This window comes from Phyllobates terribilis, unplaced genomic scaffold (genome assembly GCF_046119375.1).
Source record: "Phyllobates terribilis strain yellow unplaced genomic scaffold, ASM4611937v1 Scaffold_3__8_contigs__length_932513732, whole genome shotgun sequence".
Lineage (NCBI taxonomy): Eukaryota > Metazoa > Chordata > Amphibia > Anura > Dendrobatidae > Phyllobates > Phyllobates terribilis.
Window position 1 is genome coordinate 420,234,766 of NW_027362763.1, and position 21,584 is coordinate 420,256,349.

At 43.9% G+C, this 21,584-nt stretch overlaps 1 protein-coding gene across 3 annotated transcripts in view; it reads left to right on the plus strand.

The window, feature by feature from the left end:
• CYB5R4 (cytochrome b5 reductase 4) overlaps positions 1-21,584 on the plus strand; it is a 544,645-nt gene that overhangs the window by 305,043 nt on the left and 218,018 nt on the right. For 2 of the 3 annotated variants that reach the window (XM_073675649.1, XM_073675651.1), the window contains exons 10-11: positions 3,961-4,034; positions 9,460-9,582. In XM_073675649.1, coding sequence (XP_073531750.1) covers positions 3,961-4,034; positions 9,460-9,582 — 197 coding nt within the window. The remainder of the gene's footprint in view (positions 1-3,960; positions 4,035-9,459; positions 9,583-21,584) is intronic. The other variant, XM_073675652.1, reaches the window with a different exon arrangement.

Consider the following 21,584-nt stretch of genomic DNA (forward strand, 5'->3'; position numbering starts at 1 on the left):
ATTAGATCTGTGACTACTTGAGCCAAGATGTCTTTACTCATGCACTCTATTCTGTCACTGATGGTGTCATTTGAAAGAGGAATTTGGGATAATTTACCTTCGGCCACTGTTCCGAGTATCAGATTCGCTATCTTTAATGCTGCTGGTTTTATGAGTGTTTCACCGATGGTGTGCGTCTTGCCCTGCTTTGCGATCAGGTAAGCAACTTCGTACGATGCGGTGAGGATCGGTTTGTTCACGGGTACAAATCCAAGAGCAGGCAGAGTGGCCCTTTCATCGAATCTGGCTCTTTTCACCTTGAATTCAGCAAGCGTTGTGTTCTTGTTTTCCCCATCTCCATGCAGCTTCAAGATGTGTTCCTTCAGTTTTGCCGGTGCGAGACTAGAGTTGCTCAACTTGGCATTGCAAATCATGCAGATAGGACGCTGACTCCCATCACGTTCCGTGATACATGTGAATCCATGTTGTACATATTCGTCCGTCCACTTTCTTTTTTTGCTCGACATAGTTAGTATGGATTACTGAGCACACTAAATTCTCCGCTGCACTGATTGGCCAATTAATGTAACGTGATCATCTGCAGCAAGTGATGGCCAAGCGGGGCGTGTCATCACAAATTTACTTAATGAGTCAGGTGTGTCTTGACCTCCGTGGCGGAGGCTCTGCCGAACCCCTGAGACCGACTCACCGAACCCCTAGGGTTCGATAGAACCCCGGTTAAGAACCACTGCCTTAGAAACAGCATTTTTGGTGTCACCCCACAAGTGTTCTATCAGATTAAGGTCCGGGGATTGGGCTGGCCACTCCATAATCTCAATTTTGCTGGACTGGAACCAAGATTTTGCTTTTTTACTTGTGCAGCGCTGACAGGCTGTATAGCAAAGGGTTGTTGCTGCATTCCTATGCTATACAGCCGATCAGACTGCAAAAAGTGAAAGTCACATAGTGGGACAATGTGTAAAAGTAAGAAAAGTGTCAGAGTGAAAAAATATATATATATATTTTTTTTAAATATTAGAAAAAAATAATAATCCAAAAAAATAAAAATATACTGTACCTAGAAATAAATATTATGAAAAAAAAACCATAAAAGTACACATATTTGGCATCCCGCGTCCGAAACTACCTGACCTATAAAACTGTCCCACTAGTTAACCCCTTTAGTGAACATGGTACAAAAAAAAAAACAAAGCAAAAAACGATGCATTATCATCATACCGCCAAACAAAAAAATGGAATAAAACGCGATCAAAAAGACGAATGTAAATAAAAATGGTACCGCTGAAAACGTCATCTTGTCCCGCAAAAAACAAGCCGCCATACAGCTCCATCAGCCAAAAAATAAAAAAGTTATAGCTCACAGAATAAAGCGATGCAAAAAAATATTTTTTCTATAAAATACTTTTTATTCTGTAAAAGCAACAAAACATAAAAATAAGCAATATAAATGTACTACCGCTATAAACGTACTGACCCGAAGAATAAAGCTGCCTTATCAATTTTACCACACGCAGAACAGCATAAAAACAAAAAAACAATTCCCGAAAATGTTACCAATAAAAACGTCAGTTTGTCCCGCAAAAAACAAGCAGTCACAGGACTCTGTCGGACGAAATATGGTAAAATTATACCTCTCAAAATATGATGATGCAAAAACTATTCTTTGCAAAAAAAAATGTCTTTTTTAGTGTGTGACAGCTGTTAATCATAAAAACCTGATATCAATCTGGCATCGCTTTAATCGCACCGACCCGAAGAATAAAGTCGTCTAATCACTTATACTGCACGAGACGTAAAAAATAAACGTTTGGGTTAGGGTTGTGCTAGGGTTAGGGTTGTGCTAGGGTTAGGGCTGCGCTAGGGTTGGGCTAGGGTTAGGATTGTATTAGGGTTGGGATTAGGGTTGTGTTGGGGTTGGGATTTTTTCAAAAGTAAAGAACATAAAAAATGAAGACGATATGGCGACTAGTGTTGAGCACAAATGCTCGCTATTTGAGTTTGCATCAAGTGCTCGGTTATGCACGGAGTATCGTGTGTGCTCGAGTGACATGCTCGAGTCTCCGCCCCATATGTTTTGCAGCTGTTACACAGCCAAAAAAACCTTGCGGGGATTGCCTGCCATGCATGAGAGATCCCCGCATGTTTTCTTTTGGGTGTCTAACAACCGTGAAACATGCGGGCGGTGACTCAAGCATGTCATTCGAGCACCCGCGATACTTGGTGCATACCCGAGTATGCGATGCAAACTCAAGTAGCGAGCACTTGCGCTCAAGACTAATGACAACTTATTCAATATGATGACCTAATGTTATCAAATTCTGTGTCGTACCTCTAGGTTCAAAATGTTCACTATACCCCTTGATAAAATCCTTGAGGCATGTAGTTTCCAAAATGGTGTCACTTGTGGGGGGTTTTCACTGTTTAGGCACATCAGGGGCTCTCCAAACACAGCATGGCGTCCACTAATTATTCAAGCAAATTATACATTCAAAAAGTCAAATGGCGCTCCTTCCTATCCAAACCCTGCTGTGCGCCCAAACAATGGTTTTCCCCCACATATGGGGTATCTGCTTACTCCGGAGAAATTGCACAACAAATTGCATGGTGCAATTTCTCCTGATACCCTTATGAAAATTCAAAATGGGAGGCTGAAAAACATTTTTGTTGGAAAAAGGTGAAAATTCTATTTTTATGTCTCAATGTTATAAACTTCTGTGACACACCTGGGTGTTCAAGATGCTCACCACACACCTAGATAAGTTCCCTGAGGGGTCTAGTTTCCAAAATGGTGTCACTTGTGGGGGGTTTCCACTGTTTAGGCACATCAGGGGCTCCTCAAACGCAACATGGCATCCGCTAATTATTCAAGCAGATTTTACATTCAAAAAGTCAAATGGCGCTCCTTCCCTTCCGAACCCTGCCGTGCACCCAAACAGTGGTTTCCCCCCACATATGGGGTATCGTCGTGCTGAGGAGGAATTGCTCAACAAATTTTGGGGTCCATTTTTTCCTGATACCCTTACGAAAATAAAAAAAATTGGGGTCTAAATAACATTTTTGTGAAAAAAATTAAATGTTCATTTTTTTCTTCCACATTCCAAAAATTCCTGTGAAGCACCTGAAAGGTTAATAAACTTCTTGAATGTGGTTTTGAGCACCTTGAGGGGTGCAGTTTTTAGAATGGTGTCACTTTTGGGTATTTTCTGTCATAAAGGCCCCTAAAAGTCACTTCAAATATGATGTGGTCCCAAAAAAATGGTTTTGTAAATTTTGTTGGAAAAATGAGAAATTGCTGGTCAACGTTTAACCCTTATAACTTCCTAACAAAAAAAAATGTTGGTTCCAAAATAATTCTGATGTAAAGTAGACATGTGGGAAAAGTTATTTATTAACAATTTTGTGTGACATAGCTCTCTGATTTAAGGGCATAAAAATTCAAATTTTCTAAATTTTCGCCAAATTTCCAATTTTTTCACAAACGCAACAAGACATTGAAGAAATTTTACCACTATCTTGAAGTACAATATGTCATGAAAAAACAGTCTCAGAATCAGGGGGATCCGTTGAAGCGTTCCAGAGTTATTACCTCATAAAGTGACAGTGGTCAGAATTGTAAAAATTGGCCTGGTCATTAACGTGCAAACCACCCTCGAGGATAAAGGGGTTGATATATGCAAACTGGTCCATGATCCTTGGTATGCGGTAATTAGGTTTGTCACCATAGTAAGAGAAACATTCCCATATTATGATGCTCGCTTCATTGTCTTTAGAGTGTACTGTGGCTTGAATGCAGACTTTGGGGGTCATCTGATGAACTGTCTGCAGCCCTTGGACCCAAAAAGAACAATTTTACTTTCATCTGTCACAAAATGTTTCTCTTTTTTTCTTTAGGCCAGTTGATGTGTTCTTTGGCAAATTGTATCCGCTTCAGTACGTCTTTTTTTTTTTTTTTTTTAACAGTGGGACTTTGCGGGGACTTCTTGCTAAGAGATTAGCTTCACACAGACGTCTTCTAACTGTCACAGTACTCACAGGTATCTTGAGACTATCTTTGATCACCCTGGAGCTGATCATTGTCTGAGCCTTTGCCATTCTGGCTATTCTACAATTCATTCGAATGGTAGTCTTCCGTTTTCTTTCATGTCTCTCTCTGGTTTTGCTTTCCATTTTAAAGCATTGGAGATCATTTTAGCTCAACAGCACTTCTTTATAAGTGTACCATCTCCAATCAACTTTTTAATCAAAGTATGCTGTTCTTCTGAACAATGTCTCAAACGACTCACAATTCTCAGGCGTTTAAGGAGAAATGCATGTACAACATGTGATGTTGTCACACTTAAATAAGGGTCACCTGATTCACACCGGTTTCTTCACAGAATGATTGATCTCACTAATTGAACTCCACACTGCTATTATTTTGAACACACACCCCCTGTTCAATTAATTATTCAAATGCACAGACTCAAAAACATTCAGATCATGAATGCTGAGTCTGTTAGTTTTCTTAGAATCTACTGCACCAACTGGTAAATTGTTTGGCATGTGGTAATATAATTTATAACAAAAACAGTGATTAATCTGGTTAGTCATATTGGACTGCTATTATTTTGAACACTACTGTAAGCTACAGTAATGACCTGCACATGGGGTAAGCGACATAGCGAGTCATAAGAACTATACTACATCTCTAATTGGAGGTATTTGTTAATATTATTATTATTATTGCACCTACTAAATATTAGGATAGGATCTTGGAGATGGGAATATTCTTTTAACTTACACCACTATGGTAGCATTTGAAAGGTTTTTAAAATATCAATGTATGCATGCTTACTATATACTGTACACATGCGCACATATGTTAAAAGGCTCGGATGCCGCACACAGCACGCAGAGAGTATGGCAGAGGTTTAATTCAAGATTTGGTTTCTCCACGCAGGGAGTGTAAATTTAAGTAACACAACAATAAAACAGTAAAATCGGACAATAAACGATTGTGGTTTAACTATAACACGGAAAGGATGAACAATACCGCGCAGTCCCAAAAGTTCAGGCTGAATAAGAGAAGGTAGATTACTGGAGGCTTGCACTTATCTGTCCTTTAGCGATAACTGCGTCTGTCTTCAGACACTCACTCCGGAGGGTGTCCGTCTTCTGGCGGCAGTGGGCGGTCTCGGGTCTCTCCCACTGGGCCCCCAGTCCTTTTGACCACATGACAGCGGTTACGACTCCTTTAAGAGCCATAGCAAGCTCATCCGGCGTACATCAAACTGCGTTAGGATCACTAATTCCGGGTGCGTCCTCACCCGTAGGTCACTCAGATGTCTGGAAAACTGTGGTGATGCAGGTAACTGAATGATCATTTTCTGTAGGCCCGGTACAGACTGCTCGCCCCTTGTTTTGCGGCAAGCTGTGTCACCCATTCGTCCGTCACCGCAGACAGGTCAGCACGTCTCTATTTCACCGAGGACAGGGCAGCACGTCTCTCTCTCGTTGTCGGAAGGTCAGACTGTTTCTCCACAACCAACTGTCTCTTTCGCACGAGCCCAGACACCTGACTTCCTCTCTTCCGTCCCTCTCCTCTGTCCCCCAGCACTGTCCAGGAAGTCCCCCGTGCACTCTTAATCCCGTCCCCTGGCAACACTGGGCAGGACCCTGGCAGTTCTGGCGCCGGAGCTGCGCACCTGTCCCTAGGCAAGTCTTCCTTCTTACACATATATAAATTGTCAGTACATACATTTGCCCACACTTGCACAAAATTGTTCACCCCCTTCACACCTAAGCCAGTTTTCACCTTCTTGACCATGACAAAGCCAAATTTTTCAAATCTGACCTGTGTCACTTTATGTGGTAATAACTTTTGAATGCTTCCATATCTCTGTCATTCCAAGATTGTTTTTTTCATGACACACTGTACTTTGTTAGTGGTAAATTTAGGTTCATATGATTTGCATTATATGGCACCTGTCAAAAAACACTATTCACCGACAGATATAGAGTTAATCAGCAGGTTAATAGCGTTCTGGACCTGTCCGACGCCCGCAGTTAGAGCCCTGCTGCCAGAAGGAAATTGACTTTATCCTCCCTGGCAGAACTTGGCTTCCAGTTATTGGGATGGTGCTGGCACGGTTTCAGTCACTGCTCAATGTATAGAGAGCGGTGGCTGTAACTACTACCCCGGCACTAACTGACAGTTCAATCATCATAAGATCGGTGGATCTGTGTTTAGCTCCAGAATCCCGGACCCTATCCCTGCATGACTGGTCACCGTAAATTTACGGCGGCACTGCACAGAGCCCAGCAAGTTCAAACACTGAGCCTTCTGCTTTGTCAGCAGATGATGGCTGAACAGCCATGCATGAAGTCAAACTCCACCAGCAGCTGTTAATTTGTTAAATGCCACTGTCAATCTGTGTCTGTGACACAGTTCGCTGTTCTAACCGCCCATCAGCAGTCCTGGGACATGATCATGGTGCGTCGATGTTATGCCTTGACAGCTGAGGTTCTGCTGCTTGCGTGCCTGTTAATATGGTATATGTACAGAGGGGAAAATAAGTATTTGATACACTGCCTATTTTGCTCGTTTTCCCATCTACAAAGAATTGAGAGCTCTGTAATTTTTAACGTAAACACACTTCAACTGTGAAAGTGAATCTAAAAAAAATCCAGAAAATCACATTGAATGATTTTTACATAATTAATTTGCATTTTATTGCATGAAATAAGTATTTGATACAATAGAAAAACAGAACTTAATATTTGCTACAGAAACCTTTGTTTGCAATTACAGAGGAAAACATTTTCAAAACATCTCAGTTTATTCAGAATTGAGAATGAGCACCGTGTACATCAATAAACATACTTGCATGCTTTGACATGCTGCCAATGAGGTTATTAATGGTTGTCTGCAGAATGATCTGCCACGTTGAATGCACTTGGGCGCACAAATCATCAAAATCCATTGGTGGCAGCTCCCTTTGTAGTTGCCGATCATTAAAGTCTTAGATGTGCGTGATGGGAGACTGCTCACAGTAGTGTGAGTAACATGTGGCTTGGCGTTTTGTTGAAAAATGGCTTCTAGACACTTTGGAGAAATTCCTGTACCACTGGTTCCATGATCAAATAAAACTATTGCTGCGCTGTTAGTGTACCTGGGATGAAGACTAGAGGAGTCCAGTTATCTTACATTATACTACCCAAGCCATATTTCCAGGAGTAGAACTGGCGTGACTTTCCCTTCATGGCCTTGCCCTCGAGCTCTTATGCAATTTGAAGAATGGCTTATACTGATCCATTCTCTACTACAAGTGATATTTGACGTCACATACCAAGCCTAAAGCGTCAAACGGCGTCTACACAAACTGTCAAAAGGTGTTTGCACAACATTGTGCTGAGACTTCAACCCCCCATGCTATTGACCTCACCCCCCCCCCCCATGCTATTGACCTCACCCCAGTATTTTCAAAGGCAATCATGGGACTGAACAATACGGCAATGGAGGCTGGAATGGAGGTCTAGCCTCCTCAGTGTTGAGTCCCGATTTTTCCTTGCATGCAGTGATAGCCCTAGATTGATCTGGAGACAACACCATGGAGAGAACTTCATGAGTAAACATGAAGTATACCAGGAGCCTATTTTCAACATGACAATGCCAGGCTGTATGGTGCTCATGCTACTGCGAGCAGCCTGCATGACCTAATCATTCTACTGTGGCCTGCAGTATCTCCCATCAAGCTTACTGGAACATCATTGGTCAGCCATTGCTTACAGAGCTGCAAGCAGCGATGATTTGCGTGCCCATGTGTATTTAGCGTGGCAGAACATTCATCAGACTACCATAAAAGAGGTATTCAAGATCTTTTTTAACCAGTTAAGAGCAGTGCAGTTTTTCCTGGTTTCTAGCAGGGCGGTCTTTCCTTAAGTGACTGATATGGTGGAGTATAACTATAGTATTAGTTGAAATATAAAGCTCAGCACAACTTCTGCTGTAACACATTCAGCTACCAATGGTTAATAAATTAGTTATTTATTAACTTTTCTGCTGCATGACTATCTGAAGTGCATACAAATTCAAAGTTTGAAAATTGAGACATTTTCATCATATTTTCAGATAAATGCAAATCATGTCTCCCTAAATTTACCACTAACATAAACTACAATGTGTCTCGAAACAACAGTCTCAGAATCACTTGGGTAGAAGTATTAAGGCATGTACACAAGACATCTTTTTCAGGCGGATTCCGAGAACGGAGTAGAGATCAGAGAATGCTCAAAGAATGAATATGCAGTATGCATTTCTATGCAAAACCAACTTGATGTTCATATGTTCAGGCTTTTGAACATTGTTTAGCCACTTCAGGTTTCTAAAAACGGCAATCATTTTAAAATAACATGTTCATTCTTCTATCGTTTTCAGCTCAGAAGACACTATGTTCTTTACAATACAAGTCAGTGTGAAAGCTCAAAAAATGCTCGGAAGATGTCCAGATGTCTTTTGGACCATTTTGCCATTGTTTTTGCTTAAAAACACTAGCGTTTTCTTCATTTTTCAATGGAGTGATGAAAACAGTAAAAATAACATCTTAAAAACCTATATCAAAACAAAATGCTCAGGAGATAACCAAAAAAACAACTCAGAAGATGCTCCAGGAAAAAAAATGTCCGTTTCCTGAAGGGTCTTTTGCTTGAAAAGTCATGTGTATGTACCCATGCAGTGTTATTGCCACATAACATAACACCTGTCAGATTTTAAAAACTTGGCCTAGTCAGGAAAGGGTTAAAATACTTATCAGCACTTCCATTAGAATCCTCCAGCTAACCTCCTGTTTAACCCTCCAGTCATATGCCTGCATGAGATAATGGGGGTGATTCATAAAAGCTTTTTCACCAGATTTCTAACAGAAAAACCTTTGAAAATGCTAAATTTTTTGGCAAAAAAATGTGACTTCTACCATTTTCACGCCATTTTCACCCTAGCACTGACAAACTGGGTGGAACTGGGGTGTGGCGATACCCTCTTGTCAAATTCATGATCAGAGGCGTAAGATTTGTGGCGAGGCACACCTAGAGGACCACGCTACGAATCACCTTGACTTATTTATTAAGAGGTGGGTGCTTCTTATTGAATCAGGAGCATCCCCTCCAACACCCCCCTCGCATTGTACTTAGAAATAAGGTAATTTTTTTTCGATCGGTTGGCGAATACTTTGGTATTGTGATCATACAGTATAACATTTTTTGAAAATATTTAAAAAAAAATGAAATTATTTATGAATAAACATATTGATTAGCAGAATTTTAGACTTTTTTTTCACATCTTTTTTACTAAGTGCATTATTTTGCTAAAATAGCCATTCCATATTATAAAAATGATATTTGTGAATGAGTGATTATATAACAATTCATTGCAGGTTTATTATCTTCAATGCTGTATATTAATACATTTTCCTACATATCTAGTTTGTTCATCAAATAGTACTGGAAAAATAGAAGTGATTCTGCAGAAGGAAGACCACAAGGTCTGGAAGAAAATTGGACAATTATTGGAAGGAAATAACTCTTTTATCAAAAAGTCTCAAAGAGGTAGGTATGAAATCTATGTATACAGCCAGCCATGGTGGGAATGTTTTTTGAAGTTCTGTACACATGACTTTAGAGGTTCACTGGGTGTGACGATGCACTTCCAGTTCTTTTGTATTGTATTATCTGCGTAGCGCCACCTTCCCCTTGTTGATTGATAGGTCATTGGCTCTGTTGCATGGGAAATTTATTTTGATAATTAACATTATCCAGTTAGTGGAATTGCATCTGAACTAGAGCTTATTAAATCTACAATAGTTTAAGTATCTTTTGTTCTATTTTTCTTTTTTTTATGCTATAACTTGATCCTTGGCCAGAAAAGCCATTGGGAACATGTACAAAAATTCTGAAAATTGTCTACTAAACATTTACCATAATAACACTATACGTTTGCTTTAAGGGGTTAAATCCCAATTACAATAAAATTGCGTGGTGCTAGCATTGTACACCTGTTGTCCTTTATCTCTACCAAAGAGTGGATTTACACAAGTTGTTGCATGATTCATTGCAAATTGCCACAGTTTTACAATACGGTTCTTGACTGCATGGTTTCTACAACTGGCATCTAAGGGGTAACGTTTCTCCTTGTGGAGAAAGTTACCCCTTACATCCCAGTCTTAAGCCTCTCACATAGCCAAATCAGATCTCATACTTTGCACAGACGAGGAGAAACACAACGAAACACCGTGTCTGCAAATTGACATTCTGGTTTGACTTTTATCCTAAGTCATATGGCAAGGCTTGTGAAAGGGTTGATATTGACTGTTAGCATTGCTACTTCCAATAGGTGGCACTAGAGTTCAAGTCCTCTTCCATTTGAAGAGACAATTCGCATGTTGCTACAACTGAAACGTGTTAAAAGAATTATTAACTGAAATAATGCATGTCTGCATGTGTAAGGAGCTGGACGGGCTCTAACGTGTTCCCCTGAAGACACCAATTGTATTGATCTAATATTGTAATGTGGATTCTGATTTGTAATGTTTAAATGGGTTTGCTGGAAATATATTAATATAGAGTTAATGTTTGCCTGCATAATTTTGTGCATTGCCATGTGAAATGTAATATGTTACTGACGAATATAATGCATGATACGGATAGGTGTTATAATGTTTGCATAGAACTGTGTGAAAGGTTAAGTCTGCCCAGCAACAGAATGCGGGGTTAGAGACAGTTAATAGTTGGGATTAGCCCCCAATGGGAGAGGCTAGAGTGCAGAGAAAGAGACAGTTTTTCCAGTTAGTGTGTTTTGGAGACATTCAGAGAGCAGACAAGTACAAGTGAGCAAGACCAGCAAAAGAGAAACATACAGTGATGGCAGTTCTATTAAGCAGGCAAGTGGGGCTACTCTGTGACTGAAACAGCTGTAATACAGCAGTAGTGTACTGGATTCTGGGGAACAGCCGTGAAGAGAAGGTGATTCGGACAGAACAGTGGTACGTTTAATAGGGTAGTAGCTAGCAAGAGCTTCCTTACGAGTTGAGTTACCCCTATTGCCATGCGCTTCATTTGAAACGTTAACCAGTAAAGTGCCATCGCCAGAATCCGTTATGAATGTACCTCTGTATGATGCAGAACAGTTCTTTAAGTGTACAGCCTGCTCCCCACTGTGCCAAAGCTTGTTTTTCAAGTAAAAAGAGCTTTGTTTTTACCAACTTGTCTGGCTTCCTCATCTTGGGAATTAAGGGGTCTGTACAGTGGTAGGCCTGAGTGTGAAGGTGTCCACGGTAATAACAGCATCACACAGAAACACGCTAGACCCCTTTATTACTGTAGTATGCCGGGGCGTAGAAACTGTAGTACTCGCCCATGGCTACCGCCTCGGGCACCGTTGCAAATGCTTAACAAAATAGAACTTACAGTAAAATGTGAGTGGTTTTACCTTGCAATATTTAACCATGCAGCACACTACCATTTGTCAACCCAGCATGAAGACTAGTTAGATTGGTAGAGTAAGGGTATGTGCACACGATCAGTGTTCACTGCGGATTGGACCCAGCGCAGCAATCCGCAGCTTGTTTGTGTTCTTTATCAACATTCTTCAAATCCTTTCAAACATTTCCTATGAGATTCAAGTGATAGTCATTCCAGAATACTCCAGGACGTCTTCTGAAATCAAGCCTTAGTGTACTTCAAACAAAGTATGCTTCTGATTGTTGTTCTGTTAGAAAGTCAATGACTTCCTAGCTTCAGTTTCAGGCATGTAATTTTCTCCTAGGATTGCATTATAGTTTGAATCCATCTGGCCCTCCATACACTGCAGGTTTCTAGTGCTAGAGGAAAGATTAGAAGGTGCTATAGTTCCCCTGGAAATGCTGCCAGAAGCAAGTGTCCAGCTATGCATCATGCTTGTAGCAGATCATATCAGCTAAAGATGCTCTACTAAGTACTATAGGCACTTGTAATGAAGGGGCTGAATAATTCTGAGACTGCGGTAGTAACTAAAAGTGGCACTTTGTGTCGAATTTGGAGAAACCTCCTGTTTTATTAGCCACATTGGGGTCTTTAAATTGTTCTTGATTGATTGACTTATTGCAAGCAGCAGAAAGTTTAGGAATTTTATAATTTTGATTGCAGCTGTATATGCCACATTCCATTTTATAATCCAAATTGGATTTAAGTGTCACAAAGATTTAATATTTTGTTTTTCAAATAAAGTCATGGATGATATTGTGTCTTAGGGCTCTTTGGATCACTGAAATCAATCTCAAACACCTGTGGTAATCAGTTTGGCAGGTGAGCCCAATTAAAGGAAAACTACTTAAGAAGGACGTTCCACATTATTGAGCAGGCCACAGGTTTCTAGCAATATGGGAAAGAAAAAGGATCTCTCTGCTGCTAAAAACGTCAAATAGTTGCAGTTGTGTATAAACCTACTATTCGGCTACTCCTAAAGAGTGCTCACAAGTAGAAACAGTTGCAATAGGCACAGACATGCATGAAGACTAATTTTAACCACTTCGCGCCAGAGCCTGTTTTTGCCTTCGTGACCGGGCCAATTTTTTCAATTCTGACCACTGTCACTTTATGAGGTAATTACTCTGGAACGCTTCAACGGATCCCCCTGATTCTGAGATTGTTTTTTTTGTGACATATTGTACTTCATGATAGTGGTAAAATTTCTTTGATATCACTTGCGTTTGATTGTGAAAAAATCGGAAATTTGGCGAAAATTTTGAAAATTTTGCAATTTTCAAACTTTGAATTTTCATGCCCTTTAATCAGAGAGATATATCACACAAAATAGTTAATAAATAACATTGCCCACATGTCTACTTCACATCAGCACAATTTTGGAACCAAATTTTTTTTTTGTTAGGAAGCTATAAGGGTTAAAAGTTGACCAGCGATTTCTCATTTTTACAACAAAATTTACAAAAACATTTTTTTTAGGGACCACATCTTATTTGAAGTGACTTTGAGGAGCCTTTATGACAGAAAATACCCAAAAGTGATACCATTCTAAAAACTGCACCCCTCAAGGTGCTCAAAACCACATTCAAGAAGTTTATTAACCCTTCAGGTGCTTCACAGGAATTTTTGGAATGTGGAAGAAAACAATGAACATTTAACTTTTTTCACAAAACTGCTACTTTAACCTCAAATTTTTAATTTTCACAAGGGCAACCAGAAAAAATGGACCCCAAAATGTGTTGTGTAATTTCTCCTGAGCACGCTGATACCCCATATGTGGTGCAAAGCCACTGTTTGGGTGCACGGCATGGCTTGGAAGGTAAGGAGCGCCATTTGACTTTTGGAATGGAAATTTGACTGGAATGGATAGCGGACGCCATGTTGCATTTGGAGAGCCCCAGAGGTGTCTAAACAGAGGAAACCCCCAACAAGTGACCCCATTTTGGAAACTAGACCCCTCAAGGAACTTATCTAGATGTGTGGTGAGCACCTTGAACCCCCAGGGGCTTCACAGAATTTTATAATGTTGAAGTGTGAAAATAAAAAAACACATTTTTAACACAAAACTGCTACTTTAGCCTCAAATTTTTAATTTTCACAAGGGCAGCCAGAAAAAATGGACCCCAAAATGTGTTGTGCAATTTCTCCTGAGCACGCTGATACCCCATATGTGGTGCAAAGCCACTGTTTGGGCGCACGGCATGGCTTGGAAGGTAAGGAGCGCCATTTGACTTTTGGAATGGAAATTTGACTGGAATGGATAGCGGACGCCATGTTGCATTTGGAGAGCCCCTGAGGTGCCTAAACAGAGGAAACCCACAACAAGTGACCGAATTTTACAATCTACTCCTCTGTATAAATTAATCTAGTGGTGGGAAAATAAGTAGATAGGTAAATGGTCACTAAACCCATAGATGAATTCCCACAGAGGTGTCATTTCTATAATGGGGTCACTTCAGGGGGGATTATGCTGTTCTGGCACTTTTCAGAGTACCAGAGCTAAAGAATCCCCCCTGAAGTGACCCCATTTTGGAAATGAAACCCCTCTGGGAATTCATCTATGGGTTTAGTGACCATTTTAACTCAATGGATGATTTCCAGAAACAAGCACGCAATGGAAGGTTTAGATTCTGGAGAACCCCCCCTGGAAATTAAGTGAGCTCTACTCGAATGTGTCATTCACTAAATGAACCAAATGTTTGAATGACAAATTGGGATACATTTTTACAGTTTAAAAACGTGGTTCTGTGTGGAAGATTTTAAAGCAGTCAGTGACGCATAAGGCTGGCAATGATGGGCATTGTGGGCAATAGTAGCGGGTATCACGCCTCATTCCTCTCTTAGTACATACACGACATCTTTTCTGGGGGTTCCTTCTTGTTTCCGTTGCTGGAATAAGTGCAATAAAATGTCGCTCAGTGAGTCTTTTCACATCCTCAGATTCTAATGGATGAGCGGGGCTAACACTTTGAAAGACAAGATTTTCAATTACCTTTTCTTGATAATCAAGAAAAGGATCTGAATTTCCTGCTTTTTTGTACAACACAAAAGAATTGTATGTGGCCACCTGAAACAAATAAATAACCAACTTTTTATACCAGGTATAGGACTTTCTTGATACCTGGTATGGCTGTAGAACCTGGTCTGCAAGGTCCACACCCCCCATGTGTTTGTTGTAGTCAATGACTGACACAGGTTTTTGCTTCGGAGTGGTGGATCCTAGTTCTACAGTGGCCCTTGTGGCATCTGTGTGGATCGAGCTGAGGACAAAAATATCCCTCTTATCCCTATATTTCAGGGCAAGCAGCTCTCCGTTGCGTACAGCCCCTGACTGCCCCTTTTGAAACTTTTGGTTGACCAATGGTTGTGGAAACCCCTGACGGTTTTTACGGATGGTCCCACAAGCCCCGATGTTGTGTTCAACCAGACTTTTAAATAGGGGTATGCTGGTGTAATAATTGTCCACATATAGATTGTAGCCTTTTTGAAAAAATGGACTTATCAGCTCCCAAACAATTTTTCCAGATGTGCCCAGATAAGTAGGGCATCCTGGTGGGTTTAGTTGGCTATCTTTCCCCTCATATATGCGAAAAGCGGATGTGTATCCGGTTGAACTTTCGCACATTTTATAGAGCTTTTGTTATGCACACGCCCGGGCTAAGCGGCGTGTGCGTGTGATTGGTAGTGATTCCACTGGACCGTGCCGGAGAGTGAATGCCTGGAGGGGCGTGACTAAGTATTCACCCGATCCGACCAGGGTCGCACGACGGCATACGACGCCAGTGCACCAAGGAGGAACCGAGCAGAGGGACCAGGTGCTACTCCAGGACAGACCCCGGACACGGCTGTTGACCCACACAGGGGAATACAGGAACAGGCTGGTAGGCTGGCACACAGACTGGTGGGTATAGGCAGGCACGACTGGTATGCAGGCAGGCGGGTATGCAGGCAGGGGGGTAAAGGCAAGCACAGCTAGAGTGCAGACAGGGAGGCACTAGCAGGTAGGAACACAGGCGGGATAGGACCCAGTACACACCGGGACTCAGGAACAATACAGGCAGAGGGTTACAGGCAAGCACAGCTAGAGTGCAGACAAGGCTGAGCAGGGAGGACAGGGCTCTGTTCACACGGAACAGACAGGAAGGGAAAGACAGAGCCAGATACTCACACAGTACTTGCAGAGACAACAAGCAGGAGTTAGGTACGAGTTCAGACTCTGCAGAAAAAGGAAGGGAACGGACATAGAGGCAAAACAGGTAAAGGACAGGAGAGAGTTCAGACTGGAACTGAGTGTACGGAGGAGACCGACACTGCTGAGGGATACAGGAGCGGGTCTGGGAATACGGCCCTCAGAGAGGCGGGACGAACAGGCAAGGAGCGTGTTCAGACAGGACAGACCAGACACAGGAGCGGGTCTAGGAAATCGGCCACTAGAAGGCGAGAGGAACAGGCTAGGAGCGAGTACAGACAGGTCAGACAAGATACAGGAACGGGTCTAGGTAATCGGCCCCTAGAAGGCAGGAGGAACAGGCTAGGAGCGTGTTCAGACAGGACAGACAAGAGAACACAGAAAGGACTCAGTTCAGACACGGGAGCTGATACCGCAAAGCAGGAGACATACAGGACTCAGTTCAGACACGGGAACTGATACAAAAAGCAGGAGACAAGAGACGGGACAAGAGACAAGAGCTCCCTTCTATCCCTGCCTGAGCATAGTGTTTCCTTCAGAGTGCAAGCACACACTGAAGGAAACACTATGCTCAGGCAGGGATAGAAGGGAGCTGCTGAGCTATATACCAAGTGTCAGACAGCAATAGGCTGAGGACGCACAAGGGGTGTGACCCACAGCAGGTACAAAAAGCAGGAAGTGATCGGGCGCCGCCCTTAGGCAGCAGAGACAGACACAAACAGACAGCATGGAGGGAAGCCAGAGAGACATTCTGGACAGGAGATCAAGTGCGCGCTCCTGCACAGTGGGAGATGGACCACTATGCAAGGACGCCGCCAGGTATGTTACAGTACCTCCCCCCTTACGCCCCCTCTTCTTCAGGCCTGCCAGAATCTTCCGCAGGGAATTCGAGGACCAGTCGTTCACTGGGTTGGAGGGGGACAGAGACTTGAGGGTAATCTCTGCTTCGAGGTACATCTTGTCAAGCTCACAGGAAAAAATAGACGGGTTATCAGGTACATAATGAGGAAAAGTCACTGTCTCTTTGTTATCTGGTGGTATCCCGGAGGATTCAGGAAACAACTGGAGGTCCTCCGCCGGGTCAGAAGAGTGCAGAGGCTCAGAGAAAACAACTGCTTCAGAGTACACTAGGTCGGACTCACTGGAGGAAGCAGGCGAGGTATCAGATCCAGGATATAGGAAAGTCTCTGTCCATTCACCACCAGGTGGCACCCCGAAGGATTCTGAACACAACTGGAGGTCCTCCGCCTGGTCGGAGGGGTGTAGAGACTCAGGAGTAACCTCTGCTTCGGAGTACACTAGGTTGGACTCACTGGACGAAGCGAGCGAGGTATCAGGTACAGAGTATAGGAAAGTCTCTGTCCATTCACCACCAGGTGGCACCCCGAAGGGTTCTGAACACAACTGGAGGTCCTCCGCCTGGTCGGAGGGGTGTAGAGACTCAGGAGTAACCTCTGCTTCGGAGTACACTAGGTTGGGCCCACTGGACGAAGCGAGCGAGGTATCAGGTACAGAGTATAGGAGAGTCTCTGTCCTTTCGCTACCAGGTAGCACCCCGAAGGGTTCAGGAGACAATTGGAGATCCTCCGCCTGGTCGGAGAGGTGTAGAGACTCGGAGGTAACTACCACTTTGGGGTACCCATTGTCAGGCTCACAGGACGAAGCGGACAAGGTATTGAGTACCGGGTGTAGAGAAGTCTCTCTCCATTTGTCATCGAGTGGTATCCCGGAGGATTCAGGAGGCAACAGGGGATCCTCCGCCAGGTAGTAGAGGTGCACAGACTCAGAGGTAACCACAGCTTTGGAGCATCCTTGGACATGCACACCGGTTAAAGAGAGAGAAGCATCTGATGCCGGGTGCAGGAAGTTCTCCTGTGTGGAGTCTGGATGGGCAGAAGTCTCTTCGGGCAGGAGAACTGGTGCACTACCCACGCACATTACCCATTGGGGTTTCTCCGGGATACAGGGAGATGAAGCTTCAGTAGGGACTTCAAGGTTGGGGTCAGGAGGTCTCAGGGAGGACAGACCCTGGCGTGACGGCTTGCCTCTAAGTCTAGCACGTCTGGACTGCCTCTTGAGGTTGAGAGAAGTATTCCGGAAAGCGTAGTCACCCTGTGAGGATTCTGGGTGGGCAGTAGTCTCATTGGGCTGGAGGACTATTGCGCTACCCACACACATTACCCATCGGGGCTGCTCCGGGATATTGGGAGGTGAAGCTTCAGCAGGAGCCTCCGGGTTAGGATCATCGAAGACCATTAGAAAGGCCACCAGGAAGGCCATTAGGTCCAGGAGGATCGGATCCTGTGTTTCATATAGGGGGTTGATCCATTCCAAGGCATCACCCGCCAGGTAAGACATCATAAAGGCCACTTTAGCCCAATCGGAAGGAAAATAGAGAGGGTAGGCCTTAAAGTGTAGCATGCATTGCTCCACAAATGCACGACACTGTCTTGGATCCCCATAGTAACGTGGCGGATCCGCAGGAACGAGAGCTGATAGATCCATCTGGACGGTGCGTAATTCGCCTGGAACTCAGCTAAAGGGGGGAAAAAAATTTATTTATTTATTTTAATGCATGTATTCGCTGGAAAAACTTCTCAAAGAGCGAAGGCCGTGGGGCTCAACGGGAACCATGGCCTGAGCATGCTGTTATGCACACGCCCGGGCTAAGCGGCGTGTGCGTGTGATTGGTAGTGATTCCACTGGACCGTGCCGGAGAGTGAATGCCTGGAGGGGTGTGACTAAGTATTCACCCGATCCGACCAGGGTCGCACGACGGCATACGACGCCAGTGCACCAAGGAGGAACCGAGCAGAGGGACCAGGTGCTACTCCAGGACAGACCCCGGACACGGCTGTTGACCCACACAGGGGAATACAGGAACAGGCTGGTAGGCTGGCACACAGACTGGTGGGTATAGGCAGGCACGACTGGTATGCAGGCAGGCGGGTATGCAGGCAGGGGGATAAAGGCAAGCACAGCTAGAGTGCAGACAGGGAGGCACTAGCAGGTAGGAACACAGGCGGGATAGGACCCAGTACACACCGGGACTCAGGAACAATACAGGCAGAGGGTTACAGGCAAGCACAGCTAGAGTGCAGACTAGGCTGAGCAGGGAGGACAGGGCTCTGTTCACACGGAACAGACAGGAAGGGAAAGACAGAGCCAGATACTCACACAGTACTTGCAGAGACAACAAGCAGGAGTTAGGTACGAGTTCAGACTCTGCAGAAAAAGGAAGGGAACGGACATAGAGGCAAAACAGGTAAAGGACAGGAGAGAGTTCAGACTGGAACTGAGTGTACGGAGGAGACCGACACTGCTGAGGGATACAGGAGCGGGTCTGGGAATACGGCCCCCAGAGAGGCGGGACGAACAGGCAAGGAGCGTGTTCAGACAGGACAGACCAGACACAGGAGCGGGTCTAGGAAATCGGCCACTAGAAGGCGAGAGGAACAGGCTAGGAGCGAGTACAGACAGGTCAGACAAGATACAGGAACGGGTCTAGGTAATCGGCCCCTAGAAGGCAGGAGGAACAGGCTAGGAGCGTGTTCAGACAGGACAGACAAGAGAACACAGAAAGGACTCAGTTCAGACACGGGAGCTGATACCGCAAAGCAGGAGACATACAGGACTCAGTTCAGACACGGGAACTGATACAAAAAGCAGGAGACAAGAGACGGGACCTGGCACCTTCAGAGTGCAAGCACACACTGAAGGAAACACTATGCTCAGGCAGGGATAGAAGGGAGCTGCTGAGCTATATACCAAGTGTCAGACAGCAATAGGCTGAGGACGCACAAGGGGTGTGACCCACAGCAGGTACAAAAAGCAGGAAGTGATCGGGCGCCGCCCTTAGGCAGCAGAGACAGACACAAACAGACAGCATGGAGGGAAGCCAGAGAGACATTCTGGACAGGAGATCAAGTGCGCGCTCCTGCACAGTGGGAGATGGACCACTATGCAAGGACGCCGCCAGGTATGTTACAGCTTTATTCCAAACCTTGCCCTTTTAGATGGGATAAATTGCTTGAGGTGAAGTCTTCCTTTGAATTTTACAAGGGACTCGTCTATAGAAATATTTTGTGTTGGGGTGTAGAGGCTTAAGAATTTTTCTGACAAATTTTCAATGATGGGTCTATTTTTATATAACCTGTCATGTTCTGGGGCATTTCTGGGCAGGCATTGACTATTGTCGTTAAAATGCCAAAACCGCATGAGCATTTCATAACGGTTCCTAGGCAGAATGACTGAAAACATAGGGGTGGCTTGAACAGGGTGGTTGGACCAGTAGGATCGAATGCTCGGTTTTTTAACAAGCCCCATGGCAAATGTAAGTCCTAAAAATTTTTTTATTTCCGGGACATTAGTTGGTGTCCATAAATTTGCCCTAGCATAGTAAGATCGGGGATTCTGGCTTATGAATTGGGACGCGTATAAATTTGTTTGCACGACAATATGCTCTAGCAAGCTGTCTGTAAAAAACAAATTAAAAAAATGAATTGGTCCAAAATCTTCCACCTCCACATTTATACCAGGAATGGCATTGAAATCAGGGCTGAATGGAGCAGCCAAATCTGAAGCCTCCCATCTGGGAAATGCTAGATCATGTGGCAACGCCCCTTGTACACTGGCGTGCGCCAATTCACTAGTAGCAGGGACAGCACTTGTACTGGGCAGTGTTCCCTGATTTGGAGACGTTTCTCCAGTAGCGCTATTTGCCCCTATTGCTGTACTGGTCCTTGGGCTTGAGGATGGAACAGAATCACTGCTCATTTCTGGGCTCTCAGTGTCGCCGCTACTAAAGCCCTCAAAATCCATATCTCCATCTGAGATTGCGCTGTCATCAGTGTCAGAACACAGCAGGGCATACACCTCCTCTGCGGTATAAGTCTGACGGGCCATTTTATTTTTATATTTTTTGACTGGACTGAACGGACCGGACTGAAAGGATGGGACCAGACTGGACTGACCGGACTGATCTGACAGGACTGACTGACTGATGTGACAGGACTGACTTACTGACAGATCTGACAGGACTGACTGACTGACAGATCTGACTGACTGACAGATCTGACAGGACTGACTGACTGACAGATCTGACTGACTGACAGATCTGACAGGACTGACTGACTGACAGATCTGACAGGACTGACTTACTGACAGATCTGACAGGACTGACTTACTGACAGATCTGACAGGACTGACTTACTGACAGATCTGACAGGACTGACTTACTGACAGATCTGACAGGACTGACTTACTGACAGATCTGACAGGACTGACTGACTGACAGATCTGACAGGACTGACTGACTGACAGATCTGACAGGACTGACTGACTGACAGATCTGACAGGACTGACTGACTGACAGATCTGACAGGACTGACTGACTGACAGATCTGACAGGACTGACTGACAGATCTGACAGGACTGACTGACAGATCTGACAGGACTGACTGACTGACAGATCTGACAGGACTGACTGACAGGACTGACTGACAGATCTGACAGGACTGACTGACATCGACATCGACAAACTGGAGCAAGTTCAGAGAAGAGCGACCAGAATGGTGACTGGTCTGCAAACCATGTCCTATGAGGAACGGTTGCAGGATTTGGGAATGTTTAGCTTGCAAAAAAGAAGACTGAGAGGAGACTTAATAGCTGTCTACAAATATGTCAAGGGCTGTCACATTGTAGAAGGATCATCTTTATTCTCATTTGCACAAGGAAAGACTAGAAGCAATGGGATGAAACTAAATGGGAGGAGACACAGATTAGATATTAGAAAAAACTTTTTGACAGTTAGGGTGATTAATGAGTGGAACAGGCTGCCACGAGAGGTGGTGAGTTCCCCTTCAATGGACGTCTTCAAACAGAGGCTGGACAGACATCTGTC